At 43.1% G+C, this 23,062-nt stretch overlaps 1 protein-coding gene across 3 annotated transcripts in view; it reads left to right on the top strand.

Annotated features, from left to right (window-relative positions):
- The first annotated feature begins 12,102 nt into the window (after window positions 1–12,102).
- Window positions 12,103–23,062, top strand: part of NUB1 (negative regulator of ubiquitin like proteins 1) — a 33,983-nt gene continuing 23,023 nt past the window's right edge. For 2 of the 3 annotated variants that reach the window (XM_025379125.1, XM_025379126.1), the window contains exons 1-4: window positions 12,103–12,254; window positions 15,436–15,554; window positions 19,466–19,633; window positions 21,810–21,868. In XM_025379125.1, coding sequence (XP_025234910.1) covers window positions 12,185–12,254; window positions 15,436–15,554; window positions 19,466–19,633; window positions 21,810–21,868 — 416 coding nt within the window. In that variant the 5' untranslated portion in view covers window positions 12,103–12,184. Of the gene's footprint in view, window positions 12,373–15,435; window positions 15,555–19,465; window positions 19,634–21,809; window positions 21,869–23,062 lie in introns of all 3 variants that reach the window. The other variant, XM_025379127.1, reaches the window with a different exon arrangement.

The following is a 23,062-nucleotide window of genomic DNA, read 5'->3' on the forward strand; positions in this document are numbered from 1 at the left end:
AACCTCTGTCTCCTGGGTTCTAGCGATTCTCCTGCCTCAGCCTCCTGAGTAGCTGGGATTACAGGCACGTGCCACCATGCTGGCTAATTTTTGTATTTTTAGTAGAGATGGTGTTTCACCATGTTGGCCAGACTGGTTTTGAATTCCTGACCTCAGTGATCTGCCTGCCTTGGCCTCCCAAAGTGCTGAGATTACAGGTGTGAAGCAGTGCACGCGACCTTCACTTTTTCTAATGCAACAATTTGCATTCATTCTTAATCCCGGGATAGGGAGGGTTCTAATGCATATAGGATATTTAGTATGTGATAAAGGTGGCATCTTAAATCAATGGAGAAAAGTTGGTCTATTTGATAAAGAGTATAGGCTGGGTGTGGTGGCTCATGCTTGTAATCCCAGCACTTTGGGAGGCAGAAGTGGAAAGATGACTTGAGCTTATGAGTTTGAGACCAGTCTGGGCACCATGGCAAAACCCCATCTCTATAAAAAATACAAAAATCAGCTGGGCGTGGTGACTCACACCTGTAATCCCAGCACTTTGGGAGGCTGAGGCGGGTAGATCACTTGAGGTCAGGAGTTCAAGACCAGCCTGGCCAACATGGTGAAACATCGTCTCTACTCAAAATACAAAAATTAGCCAGGCATGGTAGGGCATGCCTGTAGTCCTAGCTACTCAGAAGGCTGAGGCACAAGAATCTCTTGAACTCGGGAGGCAGAGGTTGCAGTGAGCCGAGATCACACTACTGCACTCCAGCCTGGGTGACAGAATGAGACTCCATTTCAAAAAAAAAAAGCCAGGCATGGTGGCACACACCTATAGTCCCAGCTACTCAGGAGGCTGAAATAGAAGGATTGCTTAAGCCCAGCAGGCAGAGGTTGCAGTGAGCCATGATTGTGCCACTGCACTCTTGCCTGGGCAACAGAGTGAGACTCTTTCTCACAACAACAACAACAGCAAATAGGAGAGAGACAACTGAATAACTATCAGGGAAAAAGCAAGGTTTGATCCATATCTCATACAGTTCACCAGGATGAATTCCAGATGAATCAAAGATGATAGTGTAAAAAATGAAACCACTGATAGGGGAGTTAAGAAGACATTATTCAGGCAGATAGTGAGGGTATGGGAGTCCTTGGTAAGGTTTTCCTTTTAATGAAAAACAGCCCTAAAATCATTTTCTTTTCTAACAAAGAGCAGCCTGGAAAATCGAACTGCAGACATAGACAAGTAAGCTGGAAGCTTGCACAGGTGAACACTGGCAGTTGTGCCAATAGGAAAAGGCTATCTGGGACTAGGCATGTTCAAAATGACAGCTCCATCTTCCCCTCTCTTTGCGAAATCATGTGTACAGAAAGGAGAAGACAATATGGAGCTGGCCAGGCAAAGACCCTATTTGCATAAGATTAGGGTGGGGCAACCAGCCTTCCCTGCACGCTATGTAATTGTCACACCTGGTCAAACCAATCTGTAGGTCCTATGTAAATCAGACACCACTCCTCAAGCCTGCCTATAAAATCTGGTGCTGTACACCACAGGCTGGTTTTTCCCTTTCAGGAGCCCTTCTGTCTCGCCAGGGAGAGAAAGGGACTTTTTCTTTCTTTTGCCTATTAAACCTCTGCTCCTATACTCACTCTTTGTGTGTGTTCATGTCCTTAATCTTCTCGGTGTGAGACAATGAACCCCAGGTATTTACCACAGACAACTATGCCGCTTCACCACAAATGTTCTAGAAAAAGAGAAGAAAGCCTTTTTTTTTTTAAGCTAAGACAATATCCAGAAGCCATAAAACAAAACAAAAGATAAATTTTACATTTTGAAAAATCTGTGTTTAAAAATTAATAAGCAAAGGCAAAAGACAAATGGCAAAATGGGGGGAAATACTGCCAACTTACATTATAGATAAATCTCTTTAATACGTAAAGAGCTCTTATAATTCAGTAAGACAAAACCAAAATAGAAAATTGGGCAAAGACTAAGAAAATATGATTCACCGAAAAGGAAATAGAAATAATTCATAAACATGAAAAATTATTTAACCTCATTCATAAGGAGATAAATATAAATTAAAACTACACCAAGATACCACTTTTTACATCAAGCTGGAAAAATTTTTTTACTTATCAAGCTAGAAAAATTTTGATAACATGCTGTAATGACAAGGCAATATGGAAAATGCACCTTCATGCATTACTTGTAGGAGGTTAAATTGGTATAACTCCTTGAAGGGCAATATAAACAGTATCTATCAAAATCACAATGTAGGCCGGGCACAGTGGCTCATGCCTATAATCCCAGCACTTTGGGAGGCTGAGGCAGGCAGATCACTTGAGGTCAGGAGTTCAAGACCAGCCTGGCCAATATGGTGAAACCCCATCTCTACTAAAAATACAAAAATTAGCCAGGCATGGTGGTGGGTGCCTGTAGTCCTAGCTAACTGGGAGGCTGAGGCAGGAAATGGCTTAAACCTGGGAGGCAGAGGTTGCAGATAGCTGAGATCGTACCATTGCCCTCCAGCCTGGGGGGACAAGTGCAAGACTCTGTCTCAAAAAATAAGGAAGAAAAAAATCACAATGTACGTACTCCTGACCCAATAATTCAGCTTTTATTGTTTTGGATATATTTTATTATCTTGCCTCCTTTATCTTATTCTCAACACTGAAATTTAATGGCTCCAATAGCAATTTTTTGAGATGAAGAACTCTTCCTCATTTGTTTGTTTTTGTTGCTATGGTGTGATATTGTGAAATACATATTTGGTCTTTGTTCCCATTTCCTGGTATACAACTTCTAAAATCCTTGGAATCTCCAAAGTGATGTATTTTTATGGTAACGTGTTGGCTGATGGCTGGCAGCTCCTAGATAGCACCAGGATAAGGCTGGTCCCAGGAAACACCAAGACCTAATTAAAGAGTTGAGACTTTACAGCCTCACTTCCCCAATCTTGGGGGAAGGCAGCAGGACTGGAGGCGAAGTTGATCGCCAAAGGCCAGTGATTTAATCAATCATGCCTGTGTAATGCAATTTCTCTAAAAACCCAACAGAACCAGGTTCAGAGAGTGTCCAGACAGCTGAACACATGAAGGTTCCTGAAGGGTGGAGGGCCCGGAGAGGTCAGGAAGCTCCGCACCCCTTCCCACATTTCTTATCCGATCCATCTGGTCATCTGGTGTTCATCAGTATCCATTGTAATGTCCTTTATAATAAATCAGCAAATGTAAGTGTATGTCTCCCTGAGTTCTGTGAGATGCTCTAGCAAAGTAATTACACCTAAGGAGGGGGTTGTGGGAACCTCAGTTTAGGGCCGCTCGGTCAGAAACACAGGTAAAACAGCCTGGAGCTTGTGAACTGGCATTATAAATGGCAGGGGCAGTCATGGGGTCTGAGCCCTCAACTTGTGGGATCTGATGCCATCTCCAGGTAGATAAGTGCAAGAATTGAATGAATTAGAGGACAGCCGACTGGTGTCTCCTGCCGAACTGACTGCTTGATTGGTGTGGTCTTCTGTGTTGATTGTTGAGAGACACTCTAGGAGAAACTGAGTTTGTTTTTTCCCTATATTCTCAGAATTGGTGTCAAAAGTAGGACTTGGTATTCACAGAAACATGTGGTTTGGAAAGAAAAAAGATAAAGGGTGGGGGATGAGGAAGCTTTGATTCCTGGATGGCTCCATAAACATGGGGCAGCAGCTGTGTCGCAGTCAGCTACCAAAGATAAAAGTTAATAAAACACAGGGATGGATCTAACTTCCAGGCAGTTGGTTCTCTGGGAGCATAAAGAAATGCAAGCTGGTCGGGTGTGGTGGCATGCACTTGTAGTCCCAGCTACTAGGGAGTCTGAGGCGAGAGGACCTCTTGAGTCCAGGAGTTCAAGGCTGTAGTGAGCCGTGATCATGGCACTACACTCCAGCCTGGGCAACAGAGTGAGACCTTGTCTGGAAAGAAAAACGAAAAGAGGCCGGGCGCGGTGGCTCATGCCTGTCATCCCAGCACTTTGGGAGGCCGAGGCAGGCGGCTCATGAGGTCAGGAGGTTGATACCATCCTGGCTAACACGGTGAAACCCCATCTCTACTAAAAATACAAAAAATTAGCCGAGTGTGGTGGTGGGTGCCTGTAGTCCCAGCTACTTGGGAGGCTGAGGCAGGAGAATCTCCTGAACCTGGGGGGCAGAGGTTGCAGTGAGCCAAGATCGTGCCACTGCACTCCAGCCTGGTGACAGAGTGAGACTCTGTCTCATAAAGAAAAAAAAAAAAAAATTAAAGAAAGAGAAAGAGAGGAAAGGGGGAGAAAAAAATGCAAGCTAGTAAGAAAATGGCAGATACTCAATTCCTAGGTAATTACTATCTGTAACAGCTAAAATGAAATTAAAAGAGAGTGTTGGCGGGGACCTTGATACTAAATCAAGCTCACATTTCAGTTGAGTATGAGGTCTGGCCACGAGCCTCAAAGCTACTTCCCAAGGGGAAAATTATTCAGGGACAAGAGAAAGTACCTCTAAGGCCTGTGGTTACTAAGGTAGTCAATGTAGGGGAAAAGCAAAATCAAGAAACTACTGAAACCAGAAGGTATAGTGTGGAGGAATTGTTTTGTTTTGTGGATTGGCATCATTGGCTTCCTGAAGAACATTTACTAAAATGGATTGTGAGGTAAGTAATTTAGGGGCACTTTCTCTTCTTTTTTTCTTTTTGTTTTTTCTTTCTTTCTTTCTTTTTTTTTTTTTTTTTTTTTGAGACGGAGTCTTGCTTTGTCATCCAGGCTGGAGTGCAGTGGCGCGATCTCGGCTCACTGCAAGCTCTGCTTCCCAGGTTCATGCCATTCTCCTGCCTCAGCCTCCTGAGTAGCTGGGACTACAGGCGCCCGCCACCACGCCGGGCTAATTTTTTTGTATTTTTTCTTTTTTTTAGTAGAGACGGGGTTTCACCGTGTTAGCCAGGATGGTCTTGATCTCCTGACCTCATGATCCGCACGCCTCGGCCTCCCAAAGTGCTGGGATTACAGGCGTGAGCCACCGTGCCCAGCCAAGGGGGCACTTTCTTTAATTTTCAATGATGCCAGGTGGAAGAGATTTTGACTTGATATCGAACCCACAGCTCACTATAGAACAATCACAGGTGGTTGTATGGGATGCAGACACACAGCAGGTTATTCCCGATGGAATATAGCCTCTGCTGGACTGGAAAAAGGCATTGTAAGTTCTGCTTACCCTGTAAAGAGGAATTGTTCGTTTCTCCCTGAAACCACCTTTGCAAAATTATAAGAGTAAGAGAAATGTGACATGGTTGACTCCATCTTGCTTCTGACCTCCAAGCTGTCCTCAGTCATTCCTGGGTGTAGGCCAAGCTAATTTTGGGAGGAATTTAGTTTACAGTTTAACCTTAAAGCAAGGATGATAATAGCCCTTCCCAAAACTAAGCCACCTTTCTAAAACTAAGGAATGACCAACAGGTTAGGTTTATGAGAGGGGCTTGAATTCTGCTAAGATGTAGGCATAGTTAAACAATAACCAGGCATTGTTTTCAGGTCACATGATTTGTAACTTCCCCAATTACTCCTGTAGCTAACATCACTATTATAGAACCTAAGATTGGTCTTCTGAGATTTTTTCTGACTTTGCATTCTAGCAACTGACTGACCTCACCCAGAGGTGGACTTGTGAGTCATGACCCAACCTGTCCTGTGGCCCCACCCAAAGGTGGGCTCAGCATGCCCCCATGATTGCATCCCCAATCAATCAGCAGCACCCATTTCCTAGCCCCTTGCCCACCAAACTATCCTTGAAAACCCCTAACCTCTAAACATTCAGGGAGACTAATCTGAGTGATCACTCTGTCTCTCCAGGTGGCATGGCTGGCCTCGCATCGATTAAACTCTTTCTTTACTGCAGTGCTGCTGTCTCCGTGAACTGATTTTGTCTGTGCAGCAGGCAGGAAGGACCTGTCTGGAGATTACAGGTCCTATAAATGCCAAGTGAAACACCCTGGATGAAGCAGCTCATATGCTTCATATGCATGGGATGTGGGACTAGCTTTTTGATGACTGGGATGTTCACTCACTGAAGAGGCCCATTACTCAGGTCATGGTAGATGCTGTGGTTTCCGGGGCCCTTTTGATGTGGATGTTTCATATAATTTTATTGATGAAAACCAAAAGACAGTTTAGGAAGTTTTATCCAATTTGCTATCTCAGCTTCCCCTCATGGATCTTACAGATGCTGATAAAAAACATTAGGTTAATTACTAAGAGACCAGGGAAAGGCAAAAGGGAGACTCAAAGGACTCATCTCAGTTGACCAAGAAAAAGCTGCCAGGTTTGTGGATGGCAGTTCCAAGGTGAATGAACAACATCCTATTTGCAAATATGCCACTCTGATCGAAGAAGGTGAAAACATGGTCAGCGCAGTGGGCTGAATCCCATGCTGTTTTCCTAGCAGCAGTGGAAGAATTGAAGAGTGGTCAAAGCCCCTGTGTGTGCGTTTTTCCTGACTCCCAGGCAGTGGCCAAGAGCCTGGCATGGGTTTTGTGGTGATAAAGAATCAAGGAACTTCTACTTAACCAACTTTACTTCTGCTGGAGTAAAATCAGAAACTCCGTAAACACCCTCCGCACGACAGCAAAATTTAATGTTGAGTATTATCAATTCCTGTTGGAAGAGTGAAAAGTAACAGGTAGTTTTGGCAGTTCCTCTTTATTGATAGTTGCTTTGATCAGAATGATACAGTCAGCCTTCCATGACTGTGTGTTCTGCATCCATGGATTCAACCAATTGCAGATTGAAAACATCCAGGAAAAAAAAAATTCTACAAAGTTCCCAAAAGCAAAACTAGAATTAGCTGCATGCTGAGTACTATGCTGAATCCATGTGAACGAAGTGATGTGTAGGCATTGTATTAGGTATTATAAGTGATCTGGAGGTGACTTAAAGTATAAGGAGGATGTGCATAGGTTATATGCAAATATTATGCCCTTACAGATCAGAGACTTGAGCGTTTGAGGATTTTGGTATCTGTAGGTGGTTCTGGAACAAACTTCCACAGATACCAAGGGATGACCATATATGCTTTGGATTAAGTTGTGTGGTAAAATTCTTTTGTACACGGGGAAGTGGATTTAAAAAGAAAACAAGTTAATTCTTGACTTTACTATTTATAAATGGGAATTTCTGGGGAGTGGTTATCAACTGGAGTTTTAGGGGAATTTGAATGATGACTCACACTTTCAGTCTGGCAGGTTTTCTATTTTACTAGGAACCCTTGACAAACTCTCTCTTCTGACCAAACTTTAGTCAGTCTCCTGAGTCCTTTCTGATTAGGCCCAGCCTTGGGCTTCTCTCTCTTCTTGTAGAATCCAGTTAGAGCAAGAACTTTGCCAAGTCAGTTGAGAGAAGGCCCTCATCCTTTGTATCTGATCCTTTTATCTTATATCTGATCACCCTGGCCTGCCTTCAGGAACAATAGTATCAAGTCATTTTAGCCAGAAACCCCTTCTCCTTGATATTTCTTTTGATTTTTCATCCACTGACCCCTCTTCTGCCCCTCTTGCTCCTTGATTATAAATTCCCGCATGTCCTAATTGCACTTGGAGTTGAGTCCAGTCTCTCCCCCACTGCAAGACCTGTTGCAGGGGCATATGTATATATATGTATATATATATATATATGTATATATATATATATATATATATATATATGATGGATTTTCGCTCTATCAACAGGCTGCAGTGCAGTGGCGCGATCTCAGCTCACTGCAACCTCTGCCTCTGGGTTCAAGTGATTCTGCTGCCTCAGCCTCCTGAGTAGCTGGGACTACAGGTGTGTGCCACCACGCCCAGCTAATTTTTGTATTTTTAGTAGAGACGGGGTTTCACCATGTTTGCCAGGATGGTCTCAGTCTCTTGACGTCGTGATCCACCTGCCTTGGCCTCCCATAGTGCTGGGATCACCAGCGTGAGCCACTGCGCCCAGCCCATAAAAAATTTTTTAACATGCTGTTTGGAGACATAGTAATTTTATTCAGCATCTTAGTTGGATATGAAGAACATGGAAGAAAGAAATCAAGTAAGTGGTGAGGAAAAGTTGTTCCCATCTGATTGGGAATCCAGAATTTCAATCACCCCAAGAGATGATAGAAGCTAAAAGAAGTCACAAGATAATTGCATAGGAGGATTACTCTGATTCCTAGGAAACATGGGCCAGGATGCCTTATCTCAGTGGAGGTCATGAACTCCTGTTGCCATAGTCACTGTGAGAAAGAGCTTGGCCTTCTCACCTGTGATTCAGGTAGAATCATTCTGGAAGCATGTAATCAGTCCTCAAAGTTTGTGTCCTGGTTTTGAATCTCTGACATATTCTGGTCCAAATTTTTTAACCCAGGTTCATTTGTCTCAATAGTTGGGTAGGTGATATACTTACTCTAACAAGATAAAAAAAAAAAGGACAGAGATGATAAAATAAATAAAACCACGGTAATAGTACTACTGAATTAAGTTCAGGATCATCTGTTTGTGTTTTATCTGTGTTTGTTTTTTAACCCCTTTTAATGTTAAAAAGAATTTGATATACAATGTTAGTCAAGTGATTTTAAGTTTAAGGGTGAATAAAAACTAAGATGACCTTGGAAGCAAGAAGGTGGCTAATCATCACTGTAGGCTTACCTTTTGAGAGACCTCCATGGGATGCCAGAATAACTTACTTCTTTTGCTTTTTAAAAATTCCAGAAGACATCATATATGCATGACAAAGATAAAAGCAGAAGTCTGCATCATTTCTGTGTTCTTAATAAATCTTATTGCCTAAAATATTAAGGAATGTTGAATTAAATATGTGTATTTTCTTTTAGCACATTAAAGATGCCATTCCATTATCTTCTAGATTTATTGTTTCTGAATTCAGCTGACAATCTTAAAAGGCAATGCATCTTTTCCCCTGGCACCTTTTTCTTTTTTAACTTAATTTTCTTTTTTTGAGACGGAGTCTCAATCTGTTGCCCAGGCTGGAGTGCAATGGTGCGATCTTGGCTCACTGCAACCTCCATCTCCCAGGTTTGAGTGATTCTCCTGCCTTGGCCTTCCAAGTAATAACTGGGATTAGAGGCGCCCGCCACCACAGCCAGCTAAGTTTTGTATTTTTAGTAGAGGCGGGGTTTCAATATACTGGTCAAGCTCATCTTGAACTCCTGACTTCAGGTGATCCACCTGCCTCAGCCTCCCAAAGTACTGGGATTATAGGCGTGAGCCACCACCGCACCTGGCCCTGGCATCTTTTAAAGATTTTATCTTTTTCCTTGGTTTTCAGTGGTTCTACTAATGCACTGGGTATGGCTGATTTTGTATTTATCCTGATTAGGAGCCATAGAACTTACAGAATTTGTAATTTGATGTCTTTCATCAGTTTTGCAAAACTTGGAATCTTGGTTATTATCTTTTCAAATACTGTTTCTGCCCCATTCTCTCTTTTTCTGGGAAACAGAATACTGGCAGACCTTTTCATCATGTCCCATGTGTTTCCAATGCTTGTTTCTGTATTTTCCATTCTTTCCTTCTGTTCTTCAGTTTGGATGTTTTCTATTGATGTGCCTGCAGTGCACTAATCGTGTCTTTAGTTTTGTCTAACATCCAGAGTTCACAGCCTCATTTATTATACTTTTTACCTCTAGAGTTTTCATTTGATTTATTTTTATAGATTTCAATACTCAGGTGAAATTTTTCATCCTTTTCCTCTGTTTTCTTGAAAATGGTCATCATAGTTATTTTTAATCAGGCAACTCCAATATCTGACTCATCTGTGGGTCCGTTTCTATTGTCTTTTTCTTTTTTTTTCATTTATCTAGTAACTTTTTAATGAGATGCCAAATATAACTTCTAAAAAGTTGTAGAGGCTTCAAATGTTATCATTCTCTCACGAGGGTTTTCCCTTTCCTCCACAAAACCAGAGAGGAGTGGCCAATAACCTTAATCCAATCAAGGACTGTGTGGAGTGAAGGCTGGGCTGAGGTTCTGGTAGGGTTCAAGCTACCTTTGCCCTCCAGTTTCCAACTGGGAACATGGTGTAGGCTCTGCAGCAACCCACTTCCACCACCACCCTAGCAGATCTCAGACTCGAATCTTTGTTTTGCAGTCTATCAAAAACTTCTGCTTTCAGAGGCCTTCCATTTATATTTCAGTTTCTTGCCCCATACAAGCCTTGAATGTAGCAATTGTCCTTGGAATTTCCCCCTATGTCTCTGCAAAAGTTGTGTTGTTTTTCTGTCCCCAGCAGTGGCCTTCTGTGGTCTCAAAGTCTAAATTCTCAGCCTCATCCTTGTATCCAGAATTGGCAAAATCTGTCACACATCAATACAAGCCACTGTGGACATTAGCTCACTTGAAGGTTCCTCATTCTCTGGAATATCAAGTCCCCCCATTCTTGCCTCAGCAGCTTCCACTGCCTTCAAACAGATGTTTTCTGACTTTGCTTTCTGGCTTTTCTAGTTGTTAGCTGGAGTCTTGGTCTACCGCAAGCTTCTCTATCACACCTGACCGTGGACATTCAATTTCCTGATGGTCTACTATGTAACTGTAAAAGTGAAACTATCTTTGTTACTCATTTCAGAGAAAGCCCTCAGAAAAAAATGTCAGAACAGATTCTGTTGTCCTTCTACCTTGCTGCAATTGCTACTGAGCAATCAACGGGCTTGCTTCCTGATGTGCCAGAGCCAACACCATGGCACTGGTTTTTGAGAAAAGAAAGGCTTTGTCATGAGTTGACTGTCAAGGAGACATGAGGAAACCCTCAACTCTGTCTCCTTGAGCTGGGTTTTATAAGCATACGGTAATGACACATGATCTGATTAGATTTTGCGATGAGGTGATGCTGGGATGCTCATCTGACTGGACCCTGCCATGGGGTGATGCCAGGGCTTGATCTGATTGCATTCTGGATCTCACCACGCAGTGCCCATCTCTTAATTCAGTCCCTGCTTTGATTTGAGCACTCAGGTTCCGCCCCGGTTGCATGCTCGGCTCATCTGGGCATCCTCAGCTTACGTGTGAAACCTTCCTTCTGGGAGTCCATGCAACTGAAAAACAACTCACAACTTGGGTATATAAAAGGTGAATCAGATTGGTCTGATGCGGTTATACAGTTATTTAATACCTCTTTGTCAGAAGTCAAAATTTCCACAGATTTAGATTAAAGATCTATTGGCTTTTATTGATTCACGAATCAGGATGGCATCTTCTCTAAAAATTTAGAAACGGTACTCCAATGAGCTGGGCAGAGGAGGTGGGTTTTATAGGTAGAAAAGGCCTAAAGAAAGCAGAAACAGGGAACGAAAAGCGGATTGGTCACTGCAAGGTTACAGCAGTCCCCTCTTATCCACACACAGGTGGTATGTCCCAAGACCCACAGTAGATGCCTGAAACCTCGGATAGTACTGCACCCATATATATATATACACACACACACTATATATACACACACATATACATATACACACACACAAATATATATATACACACACACACTGCATTTTTCCTATACATGCATACACACCTGCGATAAAGTTTAATTTGTTAGGCACAGTAAGAGATTAACAGCAATAACTGATAATAAAATAGAAGCGTCACTGTTGAGCACAACCTTGGGAATGGGGCCTTGAAAGCAGGCAGAGCTCCCTAGGTTTTGTAGTCCTAGTGGCCGTGGACAGCATGGGGGAGGAAATTCCCGGGAAGCAGCCTAATTTCACCCTAGGGAAGCCCCTCGTGGGATTGTGGAGGGCGGGGTGAAAAGCCGCTGGTTTAGGGAGGGGGTCCAGCCTAGGCTGAGGGATGAGATGTGGGTTGGGACGGTCCCGACCTTTCCCCCAGCCTCTTTCAAGGATTTTGGAGAAACAAAGCCAGGATCCATTTCCTCTTGATGGCTGGCAAACTGGGCCCGGGCGGGAGGTCCTGGAAGCCTGAGCCTGGGGCGGCGTCGGACACCAACTCCCAGGTCCTCGCCCCACACGGCCACATCCTCGCCCAGCCCCGCCTCCATTTAGTTCCCCCGTCGCGGCTCCGCCCCGCGGTAACCACGCCCACACGACAGTATCCCCGCCCACGACTGGCTTCGCCTTGGCCCCGCCCACAACCCGCCTTCCAAGCGGCGGCGGCGGCGGCGGCGGCGGCGGAGGCGGAGGCAGCAGCGGTGGCGGGGGCGGGGCTGGCCTCACCCGGAATGAAAACAAACGGCGGCCGCCGGCGCATCCGGGCACTCTGTTGGTCGCAGCGGGCGTGGCGTGGCGCAGGTGAGGACCCGGCGGCCGAGTGTCCCCGACCCCACTCTCAGCAGCGCTGCTCGGCGCCCCGGTTCCCGGTCCGACTGGGCACCTCTCCTGGCGGGGGTGGAGCGGCCGCGGGGCTGGGGTCAGCGGCCATGCGTGAAGCTGGGCCGGGGCCGGGAGCGGCGGGTCGGGCTTCGGGACGCGCTGGCCCTTCGGGGCCCTTTGGTTTGCGCTGAGTTAGGCACAGGTGTGGGGTATTTAAAAGAAAATGTTGAGTGTATTGATTTGGGGAGAGAAAGGAATAAATATATCTATAAAAAATTAGCCAAATGCTATACTTGAATCGTAACACTTACTCCGAGTATACCATTTGGGATTTATTTGCAATCAAAGCCAGATTTTCTTTGCTATTTAATGACGAGACACTTGATTTTCTCGAACCTTGACGACCTGATTCTATTACTCTCACCTCCTTCCCTTTTATTTTTAATCAAGAATCTTTCATTTTCCTACATATTTTCGTGAGAAAAAATGAATGTGTCTTACTAGATATAGTTGTGCTTCAACTGTATATAATGTATAGTTGAAAAACTGTGGCTAAAGGTAGCATTGATTGATTCATTACAAAAGTGAAAGTGAAATTTTTAAAGGATCGTTATAACGTTTCACTTTCTGTTTGGAGCAGGGAGTGGTTTTAATGAGTTTCGTCTTTTCTTAGTTACAATGTGAAACATTGTATGGCATGCATGAAACTTTTTCAGTTCTCATTTCAGTTAAAATTAAAAGCTGACTTATTAAACTTAAAATATGTCACCACTTACTCTGTTGTCTATAACTGAAGTTTCCTAAGTTTCAAGATAGTGGTTTAATTTTTTTTAACATTAAATCCTATTAGGTGTAGACCCTGGACCTGTTGTTTGCTCCCTGGAGTGTCTGACACGCACTAGGTTTGTAATACTCCTTTGTCCTTCTGTCAAGTGGTGGCTTGGATGGCATCTTTTTAAAAATTTTTATTTGTTTATTTTTTTAGTAGAGACGGGGTTTCACCATGTTGAGCAGGCTGGTCTTGAACTCCTGACCTCAGGTGATCCGCTGGCCTCGGCCTCCCGAGTGCTGGGATTACAGGCGTGAGCCACTGCACCCGGCCGTGGATGGCATCTTTGAGTACCGCATCAGCCTTTCAAATTGCTTGGCTCCAGTAACCAACCTGTGAAATTACTGTCCCCCAGTGGGGAAACAGTAGGGTTGCTGTGATATTTTATTCAGAATTTCTGAAGATTCATGAGTAGTATGTAAAGTAGTCTTTTAAGTTATTGGTGTTTGAAAAGCTAACGCTTTAAGTACTAATATGCTTTGCTGTGATAAGCTGTTTGTCAGTGCTTGAAAATGGAGGATTCTCCCATGGGCCACCCAGGTTGCACACATCAACTTCCTTGGCTGTGTTATTCCTTCCTCTCTTTTCTCCTCCCTGTCCTGATTAACGTAATTCTTGTCCCCCGCACTGACATCAAATAGATTTGAACTTTCTTTAAAAAAATATTTGTTTATGAAATACACAAGCTACCAAACTTGATTTCAAAGTTGCGTGAATTGGGTTTGGGGGGATGTGGAATACTGGCCCTCAATAGAAAAAAGAAATTTATCTCGATAATATTAACTCATATTTTTTCCACTCTCTAGAATTGTCTTCATCATTCAGGGACTAATAACATTTTCTTTACTTATTGCTTGTCTGATTTGGTAAACCTTAAAGCGCTGTGCTACACCTGCCAGCTGCCTCACATCTCAGCTGCCTCACATGCATCTTTGAATTGCTATGCTAGTGTGGGATGAGTAGACAGCTCCATCGTGGCATGTACTTCTCTGGGAGAGAAAAGTTACATACCTGAAACAGGCAAGCAGCAAGGGACTCCACGACAGAAGTTCAGAGTCCAGTATTGTGGGTGGAAGTTACGCTCAATTTGATGCTGCCTAATTTTGTGTCTTTGCCTGAGTCATGGTACAAACTCAGGGCCCTGGTTTTCTCAGCTGTAAAATGATCCAATCAGTGTTAGATTTGAATAGTAGATGTGCTGTTAGGCTGTTAATCAGAAAATATGCAACATTTTTCTAGTATTGTAATCTTTTTAATTTAAAAAATTCTGACATAGAAAATATTTATATATTTATTATTATTTTGAGACGGAGTCTCACTCTGTTGCCCAGGCTGGGCAGTGGTGCCATCTCGGCTCACTACAACCTCTGCCTCCTGGATTCAAGCGATTCTCCTGCCTCAGCCTCCTGAGTAGCTGGGTTTACAGGTGCCTGCCACCACGCCCGGCTAATTGTTCATTGTTTGTTTGTTTGTTTGTTTTAGTAGAGATGGGATTTCACCATGTTGGCCAGGCTGATCTCGAACTCCTGATCTCAGCTCCTGAACTCAGCCTCCCAAAGTGCTGGGATTACAGGCCTGAGCTACCACGCCCACCCGAAAATATTTATTATTGATAGTTTACAGTTCAAGCAAGCTTTTCTTTATATTTAACTACCAGGATGGTTGGCCTTTTGTTTTATGTGAAACTAGCCAAAGTATGAGAGAATTTACAAGCTCACACCTGTAATCCCAGCATTTTGAGAGACCAAGGTGGTGGATCACTTGAAGTCAGGAATTCGAGACCAGCCTGGCCAACATGGCGAAATCCCATCTCTACTAAAAATATGAAAATTAGCTGGGTGGGCGTGGTAGTGCACACCTGTAATCCCAGTGACTAGGGAGGCTGATGCAAGAGAATGGCTTGAACCCAGGGGACAGAGGTTGCAGTGAGCCGACATCACACCACTGCACTCGAGTCTGGGCAACAGAGCGAGACTCTGTCTCAAAAAAAAAAGAAAAAAGTTCACCACTCGAGGGATTTATCTTTCTCGTATTTTCTCTTTTCTCTTAGATAAGAGAATAGCGGATTAAGAAATAGCAAACGTGTAATAATCCTTGCTACATATTGGCGACTTTGAAATACATGTTTTAGGTATGTAATATATATAATTGAACATATATTTCCATGTATATTTTTAGAGAAGTCTGGAGCTTGTTTAAACCATAGTAATTTATATTTAATGAGAGAAGAAGGGAGCTTTGCTTACCCAACAAAACACCTTAACATGTAGGTAAGTTATTAACACTTTAAAATGCAGTGTGGAGTTTTATTATTGTATTGTTTTGTTTCAGGGATGGCACAAAAGAAATATCTTCAAGCAAAATTGACCCAGTTTTTAAGGGAAGACAGGATTCAGCTTTGGAAACCTCCATATACAGATGAAAATAAAAAAGTTGGTTTGGCATTAAAGGTATTTTTCTTTTAAGACATCAATAATTGGCAGCATTATAAATCTCCTTGGTAAATAAGATTCTGAATTGTCAGGCATGACCATATAAACTTTTGGCATAACCAAAAGCATTAGTGGTGAGCAGGTACCCACTTTTTACCAGGAATTGACAACCTTATTTTTGTTTACTAATATTTTATTCACATAAGGATGTTATCTAATTTTTCAGGCATATATTTTTAATACCATCACAGAATTACATAACATTATTATCTGGAACTCATTTTGACCCATTAATGCAACAGTATTGGTGCCAGTAAGTTATTGCATTGTGTATTCAGAGTGACAGTGTCTTGGCTCATTCTCGGTCCTCCTTGCTATCATCTGCTATAAAACAATTACTCCTTTCCACCAGTTTTCTTGATGCTCTCACTATCAGTGTTCATTTTTCCAAAATAGGTTTTTTTCTAACAGTTGTATCTCAATTTTTCATGGCATCATCAGAAATGGTATTGTATGTAAGTGATGTTTCTAGAAACTGAAGTGTGCTTGTTTTTCTAAGCAGATAAACAGTACTCACTTTTGCCAGAAATTATCATATTGGAATTTCCTAGCATGTACTTCTCTGCTATCATTTGGAGTATCCTGAACATGATGTAACATTTATCAGGGACTAGGGATTGTCATCAGGCATTGAATTGCTCTGTGTTGTGACATAATGATGTGCTTGGGAGGTGACAAACTGTATTAGGGTCCTAGTTTTTCTGTTTCTTCTGTTCCAGGCAGGCCTCACTTTTTCTTTGCAACCCACCTTCCGACCTTGCTTCTGAATTTACTTGTTATAGTCTCTTGGTTTAGAAACTAGGTGTGGCATAACGGAAAGATATTTGTCCCTGGTTCCTGGCAGAGCCAAAACTCTTGGGATTTCCTGAGTGGTAAGCATGATGGGGACAACCTTTGTTCTAATGAGGCTTGGTTTCCCCTAGATAGCTTCAGGATGGGGCTGGTCACCGAAAGTACCAAGCTGTGATTAGACACTTGAAACTTTCCGCCCTCCCCTCCAACCTCTGGGAAGGGGAACTTGAGCTGATGACTAATACTAATGGTCAGTGATTTAATCAGGCCTGCATAATGAAACTTCCATACAAACCCCTAAATGACAGATTTTGGGCAGCTTCCAAATTGGTGAACACATCCACATGTTGAGATGTACACCCCCAAGTCCATGGGACAGAGGCTTCTATGCTCAGGGCCCTTCCAGATCTTGCTTTAGTACCTCTTCATATGAATAGTCATTTGTGTCCTTTGTAATGAACTATATTTGTAAGTGTACCATTGTCTGGAGTTCTGTGAGTTGTTCTAGCAAATCATGGAATCTGAAGGGGGGTGCTTCTGTGAACCCTCGACTTTGTAGCTAAGGCAGACAAAAGTATGGATAACCTGGGGACCAGATCCTTGGTAACTGGTATCTGAAGTTAGGGCTTTTTTGTAGAGTGAGCCCTTAAACCTGTGGAGTCTAACGCTAACTCTGGGTAGTTAGTGTCAGAATTGAATCATAGGACTTCCAGTTGGTGTCAGAGTTGGCTGGTGACAGGAGGAAGAAAGAAATCCTCACTAGTTAGGTTTTCTAGAAAATTATAGAAAGTTTTTTTTGAAGTACTTATAATATATATTCTAGATTTTAAAAAGTATGTATATAAATACAAAAATACAAAGAATGTATTTCTTTTTTTTTTTTTTTTTTTTTTTTTTTTTTGAGACAGAGTCTCGCTCTGTAGCCCAGGCTGGAGTGCAGTGGCCGGATCTCTGCTCACTGCAAGCTCCGCCTCCCGGGTTCACGCCATTCTCCGGCCTCAGCCTCCCGAGTAGCTGGGACTACAGGCGCCCGCCATCTCGCCCGGCTATTTTTTTTGTATTTCTTAGTAGAGACGGGGTTTCACTGTGTTCGCCAGGATGGTCTCGATCTCCTGACCTCGTGATCCGCCCATCTCGGCCTCCCAAAGTGCTGGGATTACAGGCTTGAGCCACCGCGCCCGGCCCAAAGAATGTATTTCTAAAATACATCAAATATCATTAACATAGGTATATTCTTCCTCTTTTCCTACGTAACTGTTAAAAAACAGTATTGCTGGACCCAGTGGCGCATGCCTGTAGTCCCAGCTACTCAGGAGGCTAAGGCAGGAGGATCACTTGAACCCAGGAGTTGGAGACTGTAGTATGCTGTGGTCCCACCTGTGAATAGCCACTGCACTCCAGCGTGGGCAACATAGTGAGACCCCGTCTCTAAAAGAAAAAAAAGTATATATAGGTTTATGTTACTTAAAAAATTTTTTTTCTTTTTTTCTTTTTTTTTCTTTTTTCAAGACAAGGTCTTTGTCTGTTGCCCAGGCTGGAGTGCAATGGCATGGGCATAGTTTACTGCAGCCTCCAACTCCTGGGCTCAAGTGATTCTGCTACCCCAGCCTTGGGAGTAGCTGGGACTACAGGTGCATGCCACCACGCCTGGCTAATATATTTTTATTTTTTGTAGAGACGGGGTCTCACTTTGTTGCCCAGGTTGGTCCTGAACTCCTGGGCTTGATAAATCCTCTCGCCTTGCCTTCCAAAGTGCTGGGATGACAGGCATGAGCCACCACACCTAACCTATACTCCTATCTATAAAGTTTTCCAACTTCACATATATCGTGAACATCTCTTCTGCCATAAATTTATGCTTACACCATAATTTTTACATACTGTATGGTATTACATTATGAATTTAATGAAACCTTGATCTTTGGGGTTTTTTGAAGTGTTTACTGTTTTATGAGATGTTTAATGAAACATTGAACCTCAAATGCAAATACCGATTGAGAGGAGTATCCCATATCTGAATTATTTGGGACTGGAAGTGTTTTGGATTTTGGAATGTTTGCTTTATACCTACTAGCCAGGCATCCTAATCTGAAAATTCAAAATTCAAAATACTTCCGCATGCATTTCCTTTGAGCATCTCCAGATGTTGAATTTTGGCGATTTCAGATTTTTGGATTAGAGATATTCATCTGGATTCTTTTGGGGAGGAACCATAATGACTTTGCTCTCAGTAGTAACTGGTTCTCATCGTTTCCTGAGCCCTTTCAATCTTCTTTTTTTCCTCAATTCTAAAGCTCTCCCTGACAAGTAATTTTACAACTAGTACCCATGATTCACAGTTTTTCATTAGGAAAATTGTTTAAGTTCAACTTGATTTGTTCTCACAAGTTTGAAAAATTGGAATATTTTCTGGTTTTCTTTTCATTTTCCCCTCTAGTGGAGTTGAACAGTTCACTATACTTTTTAAATAGATTGCAGTCACGTAAGTCATAGCCCAGCCTTTTCTTTTTCTGTTGAGCCTTTTTTTTTTTTTTTTTTTTTTACTATTTGTGGGTAGAAAACATTTATCAAAGAATTTTTTTTTTTTTTTTCTTTTTGAGACGGAGTCTTGCTGTGTCGCCCAGGCTGGAGTGCAATGGCGCAGTTTTGGCTCACCGCAGCCTCTGCCTCCTGGGTTCAAGCGATTCTCCTGCCCCAGCCTCCAGAGTAGCTGGGTCTACAGGCTCACGCCACCATGCCCAGCTAATTTTTGTATTTTAGTAGTTATGGGGTTTCACCATGTTGGCCAGGCTGGTCCCAAACTCATGACCTCAAGTGATCCACTTGCGTTGGCCTCCCAAAGTGCTGGGATTACAGGCACGAGCCACCACGCCCAGTCTCAAATAAATGTTTTCACTTTTTCCTGGACTCTCTAAACTCCACATCTCTCAAGATGTCAAGCCACAGCGTGGACTGCAGTGTAATGGGGTGACCTCCACTCATCAGAGTTGATGGCCTTAGAGTCTTTCATGCCCTTTTCTGTATTTTGCCTTTTTGTTTTTTAAGTCAGTATTGCATTTTCTGATTTTTCTTGATAGGACCTTGCTAAGAAGTATTCTGACAAACTAGAATGCTGTGAAAATGAAGTAGAAAAGATAATAGAAGAAATACGTTGCAAGGCAATTGAGCGTGGAACAGGAAATGAAAATTATAGAACAACGGGAATTGCTACAATCGAGGTGTTTTTACCACCAAGACTAAAAAAAGTGAGTAATTTCCCTAAATTTGAGTATGCACTAATGTCTGGTTAGTGATGTGATCAAATAAATTGTTGTTTTTTGGAAGGTTACAATCCAAAGTTAGAATTCTTTTAAGTGACTTTACATATTGAACAATTTATCAACTTAAAAGTTAATGTTACAGATTCTTAAACTGGAACATTCCCAAGGTAGGCTTTTAGAGACCCTCTTGGGCCTCTAAAACGCCACAGAGCTGTATGTCACGTTCTGATCCTTTCTAGAGTGCGAATGTTGAGAAGTAATGGGGAATAAAGGACTCCCAAGTTTCCTAGATGCCTGTGCAGGAGGACACAGCACAGAAGGCTTCATCCTTTTCCTGTTCCAGTAGAGGTCAGAGGGCAGTCCGCCGAGTGCTCAAGCAGGGCCGAGGAGATCTGGGTGGGGTCACCTCCTCTCATTGCCATGGCCAGGTAGTTTGCATCTACAAATGTCACTGTGGCAAGGCACCCAGAGTCTCTTGGGACTGATCAGTGCCAGCACTCTCAGAAGAAATAAGAGTATAGGGTCCAGCCCTACTGGGTCTGTGGGTTTTTCTCCTCATGTGTGGAGACAACAGATCGTAGAAATAAAGACACAAGACAAAGAGATAGAAGAAAAGACAGCTGGGCCTGGGGGACCACTACCACCTAGACGCGGAGACCGGTAGTGGCCCCGAATGCCTGGCTGTGCTGTTATTTATTGGATACAAGGCAAAAGGGGCAGGGTAAGCACTGTGGGTCATCTCCAGTGATTGATAAGGTCACGGGAGTCACGTGTCCACCGGACAAGGGGCCTTTCCCTTTTAGGTAGCTGAGGCGGAGAGAAAGAGGACAGCTTACGTCATTATTTCTTCTATGCTCTTCTCAGAAAGATCAAAGATGTTAATACTTTCACTAATTCTGCTATTGCTATCTGAAGGCGGAGCCAGATGTACAGAGCAGAACATGAAAGTGAAACAGGAGTGTGACCACTGAAGCACAGCATCACAGGATGGCTGTGGGCGGGCCTGACTGATGTCAGGCCTTCCACAAGAGGTGGTGGAGCAGAGTCTTCTCTAACTCCTCCAGGGAAAGGCTCCCTTTCCCGATCTGCTAAGTAACGGGTGCCTTCCCAGGCACTGGCGCTACCGCTGGACCAAGGTCTGCTAAGTAACAGGGGCCTTCCCAGGCACTCGCGTTACCGCTCGACCAGGGAGCCCTCTAGTGGCCTTGTCCAGGCGTAACAGAGGGCTCACACTCCGGTCTTCTGGTCACTTCTCACTGTGTCCCTTCAGCTCCTATCTCTGTATGGCCTGGTTTTTCCTGGGTTATAATTGTAGAGCAAAGATTATTATAATATTGAAATAAAGAGTAATACTACAAACTAATAATTAATGATATTCATATATAATCATATCTATAATCTATTTCTAGTATAACTATTCTTATTCTATATATTTTCTTTATTATACTGGAACAGCTTGTGCCCTCGGTCTCTTGCCTGGGCACCTGAGTGGCTTGCCGCCCACATATATATTAATATGTAAAACCTCATACATGAATGGTCATAGCAACACTATTCAGTAGCTGAGAGATGGAAATAGTCCAAATGTCCATCAACAGATGAAGGGATAGATAAATGTGGTCTATTCATACGACAAAAAACTATTCACAATGCAAAGGAATTAAGTGCTGATGCGTCCATAGCGTGGGTGCACCTGAAAACATGATACTTAGGGAAGAAGCCAGACACAAAAGACCACGTACTGCATGATCCCATTTATAGGAAATGTCCAGAACAGGCAAATCGGTAGCAGCAGAAAATAGATGAGTGGTTGCTAAGGGCTGGGGGGCAAAGGGGAGTGAATGGGGTGCAGGCCAGGTGTTTCTCTGAGGGATGGTGGAAATGTTCTGAAATGTTAAAGACGTCCAGCCTTGTGGGAGAGGCCCCTCTGAGTAGCCCTGCCTGGTGATGCCACGCTGCCGCCCCCTTGAGGATGTGCAGGTCACAGGGTCAGTCTGTGCTGGGTTACGTTCAGTAGACTTCTAGGCAGGCAGCGTTTTAGTTCTTAACGGTGAGCTAAGTTTATATCCTCTGCCGTCAGCTTTTCTGATTTCACAGGGTAATCTCTCCAAAGTGTGTTAAATTCAAGTACACTTTACTTTATTTGTCTTACTTTTAACAGGATAGGAAAAACTTGTTGGAGACCCGATTGCTCATCACTGGCAGAGAACTGAGGTCCAAGTGAGTATCTGTGCACTCTGTGTCCTAGGTGCTCTGGGCCTTTTTATATTGGCTCATTTGATCCTCTGTGAGCGTCCTCTTAAGATAGGTAGGGCAGGTATTATCCTCATTTTATAGAAGAGGAAATTGAGGCTTTGAGGTTGAAGGACTTATTAGAGCTGATACTGGTAGGTAAGTGGCAAAGTGAGGGCTCAGGACTTGCAAACACTGTTTCCTGGTGTAACTTCCGAGCAGGTGGGAACTCCATGCCCATCAAATGGTAGGCACTGGGTGTATGTTTGAAGGAGTGAGTGAGTGATATAAACAGGAGACACCTGGTACTCACTAGCTCATCAGTTTTGAATTATTATTTTTTTCCCTAATGCACCAGTAGCTTGCTATGACCTTCAGCGTGGTGTTTTATCTGATTTCAGGCTGTTGGCCCATCTGTAAAACACACACACACACACACATACACACACACACACTTGTCTGCCACATACTAGTGAAATCCTACCTTTGAGATCTGCTGGGTTATTTCATCTCCTTATATGTTTTAAAATGGTGTTGGGAGCACCTCCAGGGCTAGCTAGCGGGTGTATTTCTTCAGCTGATTTTTCTCATTTCCTTCTTTGGTCTACATCAGGACTGTTAGGGGTGGATTCAGGAAATGACATTCAACACACATGCGTAGAAGATCCTGTGGATCAGCCCCCGTTATGGGTTCCTCCAAGGAGACCACAGAAAGTATAGGGGGTGGATTTTCTCTGGATGTGCAACTAGGACTTGCTGTTCACATGGATCTACGGCATTGTGGTCTCCACCGCCTGAGGAAACAAGTAGTAAAAGAGAGTTTAAAAAGGACCTTCCTTGTCTCCTACAGTTTCAAATAGCCATCTAGTAAGATGGCTTTATTGTGATGTTTGTGAGTCAGCCAGTTGAAATCCTGGGTGTTTCTGATAAAATGTATAAAATAGCTATCATGATTAAAGCCTTCTTTTAAAAAATACTTATTTATTTTTTAGAGATGGGATCTTGCTCTGTCACCCAAGCTGAAGCACAGTGGCATGAATATAGCTCACTGCAACCTCAAACTCGGGTTCAAGCAATCCTCCTACCCAAGCCTCTCAAGCAGCTAGGGCCACAGGCACGGGCTACCAGGCCTGGCTAATTTTTTTTTTTTTTTTTTTTTTTTTTTTTTTTTTTTTTTTTTTT

This window comes from Theropithecus gelada, chromosome 3 (genome assembly GCF_003255815.1).
Source record: "Theropithecus gelada isolate Dixy chromosome 3, Tgel_1.0, whole genome shotgun sequence".
In the NCBI taxonomy this organism is placed as follows: Eukaryota; Metazoa; Chordata; class Mammalia; order Primates; family Cercopithecidae; genus Theropithecus; species Theropithecus gelada.